The 9,098-nt window shown below is 39.2% G+C and overlaps 1 protein-coding gene across 1 annotated transcript in view; it reads right to left on the reverse strand.

The window, feature by feature from the left end:
• The window catches only part of LOC144694187 (transient receptor potential cation channel subfamily V member 6-like), a 152,363-nt gene extending 143,472 nt beyond the window's left edge, over positions 1 to 8,891 (reverse strand). The window contains exon 1 of the mRNA XM_078564543.1: positions 8,734 to 8,891. Coding sequence (XP_078420669.1) covers positions 8,734 to 8,891 — 158 coding nt within the window. The remainder of the gene's footprint in view (positions 1 to 8,733) is intronic.
• Positions 8,892 to 9,098: the final 207 nt, after the last annotated feature.

The raw sequence follows: 9,098 nt of genomic DNA on the forward strand, positions 1-9,098 counted from the left end.
ATTTATGAATAGTGGAAACCATACAGAACCCAGAACAGACCTCTGTGGTATTCCACTTGTCACTGCAACAAGAGAGGTTTCTCCCTTTAGCTCCCTTGCTCCTGCTGGCTCCACATTCAGGTGTGTATATTCTGAAATCTTACCTTGCTGGTGAGGACTACCTGTTAGGATGACCTGTAGGTCCTCATATTGTTCTGGTTTTCCTCAGTACTCCCAGCACCCTCACGAGAAACCAATCTTGTAGTGAGAGCTTCAAAAATGAGTGAGGTCACTTATTTACATCTGCAAAGGGTCTGGCTCCTGTTTTTATGACCTTCATCAATATGGCAGATGACACACCTGGAGCTTGTATTCGACATATGCTTCCTGCCTGACACATGGGAGGCTTAGGAGGCCACTTTGGAAGTAAAACAGGTGGTTGTGGTCAAATTTCTTGCTCTTTGTATTAGGAATCAACATATATTGAGATCGAGAAAGTATCTATTACAAAAAATATTGAGAAACTAATACCTACAGATAGCTGAAATGAGCAAGGAAAGAGACAAGACCCAAGTTAATATTCATAGGAACTCCGACAGGGAAATTAATGTTTTCCCAATACTCAAAAAAAAAGGCAAACTGAGAAGTACAGACCAGGTGGGCAAATATTGGCATGGTGTGTATTTTATGAGATGTTACTAATGTCCATAAGAACTAATTACCTTTAATTTGGCAGCAACTGCTCAGGACTTCAAACATCTTCTGGAGTTTTTCAGGAAGTAACTAAACCACCTTGTGGTGTGCAAAATTGGCTGCTGTGTTTGCCTAGACCTATTTATTGCATTTCAAAATTAATTCCACAAAGCACATGGGGACCTTCTGTGTATTTACAATGCAGACATACAAAATTGATGGGCAGGAAACGAGCAGCTGGTAAGTCAGGCCTGCAACGCACTATGATGACTGGGGCAGCATGACTAGACATTCTGGGCTGAATTTTCATCTTTAAGGTGGATAGCGGGAGTTGGGAAATTTCCCGGCTCAGCACGCCTGTGTCGGGAGAAAGTTCCTGCAAAGATGGGATTTTCGTTGTTTGGGATGTGTGTGGAGCTGCAGTCCCGCCAGCTGATTCCGGAAAAACTTCGGAGGCAGCCACAGGAGCTGCCGGGTGCTGAGGCGGACTGGTTAAAAGGCCCGCCTTGGTGCTGTGGAACATCGTCCCAGTTATAATAAAAACAGTAAGGCCCTCTAGCCCTCACCACTCACACCCCCTCATCATCTAAACACTCTCCACACCCCATCCATGCCATCTTCTTCCCCTCCACCCAACCCATCATACCCCCCAGTATCTCATAAGTGATCAGAGAACTAGAGCCCTCTAGAACAATGACTCTTTAAAAGATGGTCCGGCTCCATGAAAGTTGTGGAGGACGCAGACATGCCTATTGCCACAATGGAGCCGGCCAGGTCAAGAGTGCAGGGTAAGGACTTGTGACCCAAACCAGCTGCACTCTTAAATGGCATTGTTAAAAATCGGAAACCCAAGGAATGGGGTCAGGATTCCCGGAATCGAATCCTGGCTGCCTTTTTCACTCTTCCACAGAGTCTCCTCAACTCCATGAAAACTCCATTTGTTGCCTTTTTATTCCCCTCCCCCACCCTGTAACAATCTCCTGAAAGAGGCAAAAGCACTGAAATAAAAACAAGGCAAATAACAGAAAAAAAAAAATTGGAATATTCTCTCTTAGGCAAACCAAAATCTGTCCATCAGATTACTGTTATCCGTAAAGACATTTACTTACTATAAAATGTAATCTCTGTCCCAGTCAAGATCTGGTCAAGCTCCCTCTTGAAGGCATAGAGAGAGTCAGCACTCCCCACACCAACAGGCAATGTATTCCAAAGGCTCAACACTCTCTGGGAGGTAGGTGCTCTCAGGGGGCAAGGGTGGTCTAGGGGGAGATAGTGGCGGAATGGTAATGTCACTGGACTAGAGATCCAGGCTAATGCTGTGGGGACAAAGATTCAAATCCCACCATGGCAAATGGTGGAATTTGAATTCAAATAATAAAAATCTGGAAAATGAAGCTAGTTTCAGTAATGGTGATCATAACAACTACCACCGATTGTTGTAAAATCCCATCTGGTTCACCAAAGTCTTTTGTGGAAGGTTATCTGCCATCCTTATGTCATCTGGCCTCCATGTGACTACAGCCCCCACAGCAATGCATTTGACTCTTACCTGCCCTCTGAAATGGCCTAGCAAGGTCACTCAGTTTAAGGGCAATTAGGGATGGGCAACAAATACTGGCCCTGCCAATGAAAGCCACATCCCATGAAAGAATAAAGGAAAAGAACTATCTAACATCCAGTCTACTTTCATCTACATTAAAAATGACCAGGACTCTCGTCCCCCAGTCTGTTAACTTGGAATGCACTATCAACAGGCACACAATCCAGCCCTTTAATGATTTATAGACCTAATCTGGACATTTCTCAGCCCACACCAGGATAAGCTTAACGACCTTGGTCTTTCTAAGTAGTCGAGGTTCTTTACTCTCAAAATTATTCCCGGAGGTCCCTAAAGCTACTATATCGCACACCATATGTGGAGAGCCCAAAACTAGACAAAATAGTATCTTTTGTTTTATACTGAAGGCTTCCATTAATATAACTCAATGCCCAAACTAGGTTTAAGTAAGTTAAATGCCATTTATCCATTGCTTGGCCCACTCCTCCAGCACATCAAAATATTTTAGCATTTGACTGTACTCCTCTACTATCTTACCATTGTACAGATTTTGGTGCCATCTGCAAATTTACTGAGCACACCTCTAACACCCCTGCTCGCGCCATTAACGTCAATGAAGCAATGTAGCAAGCCTAGGACTGATCCCTGGGAGACACCACTAGTAACATGCCTCTAGGCTGAACCATATTTGTTAACTACACTTCTTGCCTGCAGGATTGGTGCCAATTCCTAATCCAGTGAATCAAACAGCCACTAATGCCACAGGATTCTCTGTTGTGATCTAACTTAGTATGAATTCCTTTATCAATTCCAGGTTAACAATGTCTACCAACCACGAACCTAGTGACATCCTCAAAATACCCTATCAAATTTGTATGCACATTTTATTTTTCCAGAAGTCACGCTGTGTATTCCTAATGGCCCCAGCCCTTTCGCAGTGATCGTAAAGGGCATCTCTTACAAACCTTTCTTGCATCTTCCCTACAGGGATGCCAAGGTTATGGGTACAAGATTCTCTGGCTCTGATTGGTCCCCTTTGTGAAAATAGAAATTGCATGAGCGAGCTTCCAGTCAAAGGGATTATCCTTGACTCCACTGAACTTCTGCAGATAAAGACATGGGGCTCACTGAGCACCTGCCCCATCTCCTTAATCATCCTTAGATGGATATTATTCAGACCCTGAGCCCTATCAATTTTGAGTTTTCTAATCTATTAAGGATAACATTATTATTTTAATAATAAGTTGATTCAATTGAGAGGGTTCAACACTTTGAAAATTTGCTTCACCAATAGAAATGAAGACCGATGCAAAATAATAATTTAGCATCTGTATGATAACCTGAGAATCAGTCTGAATCCAGCCGGCAGTATTATTTATTTGCCTTATATGGCTCTGAATAGTTTTCTGACTTCCAACAGAGTTGAAAAGGTATTTCTATTACTGTCACATTGCACACAATTTTCTTTGCTACTTTTATGGGTGTCTTAGTCTCCTTCAATTGTATGTGATACTTGGCCCTGTTCTTCTGTGAGTTAAATTCCTTAAGTGTGTAGAATGTCTTCTGTTCCAACCTGATTTGCCTTTTCTTATCAACCATAGTGGCTTTGCTTTTCCATGTGCCCTTCTTTTAACCATTAGGACATACCTGACTTAGTTTTTCAGCCCTTAACCCACAGTACTGGGTTGCCTACAAAATAGGGCTGCCAGGCAAATTTGCCAAATCCTCGGCCATTTTTGTTAAGTTAGCCCTCTTAAAATCTGGGACCAAGATGAGATTGGCTGCAACCTTCGTGTGGCCAATAAGATTAAACCTAATTCTACTTTGCACAGAGCTGGCCAGGTGTTCCCCATATGCAGCATACAAATATAAGTTCTAGTTTGTCTATTGTGCTCTTAAGTTTTTACAAAAGTCATTCTGGTTATACTGAATCAACTTTTATTAATTCAAGAATCATTATGTTCTGTTTCCTTCAATATCTTTCAAAGTAATTTATCTTAACATACCAAGATATTCTGACCTCCTTGTTCAACTACTATGCTCTAAGTCTCTGAGTCTTGATATTTTTCCATTTTTACTCAATGATATACCTTTTCTTATCCTTGAAGTGCTCTTGAAGGAATCCCATTTCACTTCAGCAGTTTTACATTTAGCTCAGCTTTTCATTTAATCTTTCCTAGAATTTGTTTTGTAACCTTCAAATTCGCACCAAAGTCTTGCACATCCATGTTGTTACTTTTGGTTTTACAAGATCAAATGACAACACTTCAAAAAAGTACCTCATTGGTTGTAAAGCAGTGAGACTTGCTGAGGTTATGAAAGCCACCATATAAGTCTGACATATTTTAAATCTAATAACACAAAAATCATTTTTCCCAAATGTTCATCTGTTTCAAAGTTATTAATTAGTATCAATGGATTGCCAAATATTAAATCTAATTGTTACAGTAAACTGCAGGTACCAGTTTGAGACCAGTATTTACTTTGAAAGCCAGCACCAAGTTATATGATTCACTTGTATAATTCTCTAATAAGGCGAAAAATATTTAAGTACATATGCATAAAGCTCGACCCATTGGCTTCCTAATGCTGCCTATCCACTGATTGCAATTATTTGATTGAAATATTTGTTACATAATGAAAAGGAAATATTTTGTTGGGCTATGGAAAAGAACTGGGAATAGGACTAATTGGATAGTTCTTTCAAAGAGCCAATAGAGATACGATGAGGGCTGAATGGCTACCTTCTGTGCTATATGACTCTACAATTCTATATCACTGTCAGTGTAAACCTGTAATGCAATGACACTATCCTTGAATTGGTCTTGAGCCACTCGTGGTACGCAATCTAAGATTTGACAAATCACAATTATACTACATATCCCTTGGATAACTAAGTTAAATCAATGCTGTATACATTGTTTCACTTATTGTATTATGACAGTCCTCTGAGGAACTTCAGTTCTTCCCCATTTCCTTCTAATTGTTACTGATTTCTCTATACAACCATATTCCTCTGGTTTTATAGAGGATGGAATCTAGGATTAGTTGACCACACTGATCCAACCCACTGACTTGCTTATCTTTGAATTGTAGTGTGGCCAGGAAGAAGAGCTAGCTTTACTCCACAGTCTCGAAAATTGGATTACATTATTCCATTGCTCAACAGGTGTGGGCTTTATAGAAAAATGAAAGTCTAAAGTTTGTTGAAGATTCTCACTCTTCTATTATCTTTTGCAACTACTGTCATCATTTCTTTGCCCCAGAGTAGTTTCAAGCAACTATTAACATAAGATGTTGAGTGTTGTAGCTGAACAAAACTCGGTGCAAGGCTCACTCCACCTGACTCCCACCCAATGGAAGCAGTCACACAAGAATTTACCTCAATGCATCCAGTGCAAAGCACATATCCCATCCGAATAGCACTGGCATTGTTTCACAGCCCTGATTTAATGAATGTTATTATTGCAGCATTGATCAAAAACAAGAAATACTTTGATATCTAGGGAACTTGGGAAATCATACATGGCAAGAAATCCAGGGGTGAATTTACAAGAGGAGCTCTCCAAACTGTGCACCATAGTTTTTGAAAAAACAATGCAGAAACCCTAGAAAAATGGTGTTAATGCCATTTATGCCATTTCTCCAGGGTTTCCAATGTTCTTTTGCCAGTTATGGTGGACAACTGGGAGATCCTTAGCAGAAACTCATCTCTTAGCTATCCATGGTGAAACTAAATGTGAAAAATAGCTCTGTTTTTGTGCAAATCAGCTCCTAACTGTAAGGTTGGCAAATATGCTGCAAGGATAGTGGGAGATGGGCCAATGTTTTCCCAGCAACAAAATCAGCTCTTTTGTCACTGCTCCCTGAGAGAGATGGGATCACATACCATATCAAGGAAATGTTTGTGGAATAACATATTTGCTGAAATGCAAGATTCCAAGATCAGGATTTTAAAACCTTGTCAAAGTGGAATTACTTATTCAGCTGAATGAAGCTCAGGCACAATAAAATTAAACATTTCCTCTAAAAAATAATGATATAGGCACTTGCAGTTTCAAAACCATGCTTGAGAAACAATGTGCTCGCAATTAATTATTCAGATCAGAATTATATTGTTTCTCCATTCAAATAAATTTGTCATGTTCAAAAATCCAGCCACTGCATCCTGGATCTGTGCATATTAAATATGTTGGCATGGTGATGCACATACCCATGAATCTTAATACCCGCAACAAATTTACTCAAAAGTGATGCAAAATTGTGTGAATAAAAACAACAGTTTTCAGCACCTCATGGGTGAAAATGCCTCTTACACAATGGAATTTGCTCAATTAGCTCCACAGAATATGACTCAGTTCCTCAGCTTGCTGATGCTATTTTATAGCTCATCTCCGGAAGAAGTATGAAACCATCTATTGGAGAAGGTTTCATTCTTCAGACTAAAATACACTCAGTCATGTAATAGCAATATTTATCATTAACTGGCATTGATATAATTTAATCAAAGGATCGACACGGAGAGATTGACATTGACTGTGTTTTGTGGGCTTTCCGATGGGTTTCATGCACCTTTCTGTTATGGTCACATGGTGATATTATCTCAAAACCACCATTCAATGTAGCCAAAATAAATGTAGAGTATAATGTGCAAACATCTTTATCCCCGATGCATACTTCGGCAATTTATCATTTTAAGTTCCTTGTACCAGTTGTGCCACAGTGCAGATCCATTGCTGCATGACTGACTGTTCAAACGTGTCCTGATTTAAACAGATAACAAATATAATTCAGTAAATGTAACCACCCATTCAGCCAGTGGATTGTAATTAACTTGCACAACAATTTGTATTTTGTATTTGTGGTTTCCTTGTAGTACAAAAAAAGAAATTCTTAACATTCACCTGACTGAGGAACACAACTTTTTTTTTACACACAATGTATTTGGAATGCAAATGCTGCAGAGTTATCAAATGTATAACAACACTACCAGGACTTTTATGCTGAAAGTAAATCCAGATACCTTTGATCAAAGATACAACTTCCAATATACCAAACAACTTCCCAATCATTCCTATTAAGTGAAATATTTTAAGCCAAGCAGGTGGCCATAAAAGCAGAATAAGATACCAAGTTCTGCACTATAGAAACTGGAGACGTAAATGTTTCTGCATTTTTTAACCTGGTGAATTCCAATCTCAGCTAGTCCTTTAGGAGAAATACAATACAGAGATGAATAGAGGTGTCTCCTATGCAGACTAAAATAATGGAACTCAGGCACCTCAGGAACCACTGGCAAGGGAAAATTAGACAGTGGTGTCTAGGTTTTGTTTGTACACCACTTAGCAGCTGATTACTGAACAATATATTTAGGGGATAAAAGCAAAAAACTGCGGATGCTGGAAACCCAAAACAAAAATAAAAATACCTGGAAAAACTCAGCAGGTCTGACAGCATCTGCGGAGAGGAACTGGTTCTGTTGAAGAGTCATACGGACTCGAAAAACGTTAACTGTATTCCTCTCTGCAGATGCTGTCAGACCTGCTGAGTTTTTCCAGGTATTTTTATTTTTGTTTTGTAATATATTTAGGGGCCTTGGAACAAAACATCTGTCTAGCATTTGATTTGTGAATGGGGAAAATCCCACAGAAATTGCTAATTGAAAGAATCCTTCTCTTTGTATAAATCATTTCAAATTGTCAATTTAAATGGTCAATGCAATAATCACAGCAAATTTACTGGCAAATTTCCCCAGAAATGGAAGTCTTTATTATAAATATATAATTACTTCTGTTACATTGCTGTTGAATTATGAATTACAGGTGGATATGCTGGTCCACTATTTTATGGCAGAACTAAAAGTAACAAAGACACATATCATTCCTTAAAAAGGAGAAAGATGTAACATACACCAAATGTTCAAAGGTTTCTGCTTTTGTATACAACATAAAGGATAAATGGCCCTTTACCCACAAAAAAACAAGTTACTGTCTTTTTGTCTATAGTTTATCAGATTTCTAATCCTAATATTCCATCTTTTACCAAAGGTATATTTAAGAGTTAATGACAAAGTAAACAAACCCTCAAAGATGCAAGGGTAGACAATGGTCGCCAATCCTTTTACACAACATTCAATTATTTGCATTTCAATAAAACTATCCAAACAAGCATAAAACACACATTATAACAGAAATATCTATACTCAGTTGTTGCTTATACAGCAGTGTGCCCCCAAGAGAATTAGACTGTCGAGTTTGTCTTTACAATGATAAAGGGGAAAAACATGGCAGGAGAACGAAATATGATAGAAAAATAATCCCAATCAACATATAAATGCATAACTGCTAGGACCATGTCATCTTACATTTTTGAAAGTATTTCTAACTATTGATCAAACCAGTTAACGGCTGTCTATGATATTCTCACCCAGGTTTAAGTGCACTTATAAGTGTTTTGAAAACAAGCTCTTTCCCATGAAGTATTTTACTTCACCTTACACTTACCCTCTATTTTTCACTTCAAACACGTTATTAAAGTTCTTCTGCCGACCTCCCAGTCCAACTTTGTCAGATGCGCTGTCCTTGGATGCGGATTGAGTGGGTGAAATGGGATTTTTCAATCTGCCGAGGAAACAGTCAATCGCTTTTCTGAATGCAGACATCTTAATCGTTTCTTTTAATATTCATTACCGCGCACTCGCTGTAACGCCATCCCAAATGTTTCTTGGTGAAATCTGGAAATACCTAAACATCCAGAGTCCCATTGCCATAATCATTCAAGTTTCTCTTCTTCCATCACAGCGCCTCTGGCCAGAGGCTTTCAGAGGCTGTATTATAGACTTCGCGTCTGACGTCAGGCTTCTACCTGC

Source organism: Cetorhinus maximus, chromosome 19, assembly GCF_964194155.1.
Source record: "Cetorhinus maximus chromosome 19, sCetMax3.hap1.1, whole genome shotgun sequence".
Taxonomy (NCBI): Eukaryota; Metazoa; Chordata; class Chondrichthyes; order Lamniformes; family Cetorhinidae; genus Cetorhinus; species Cetorhinus maximus.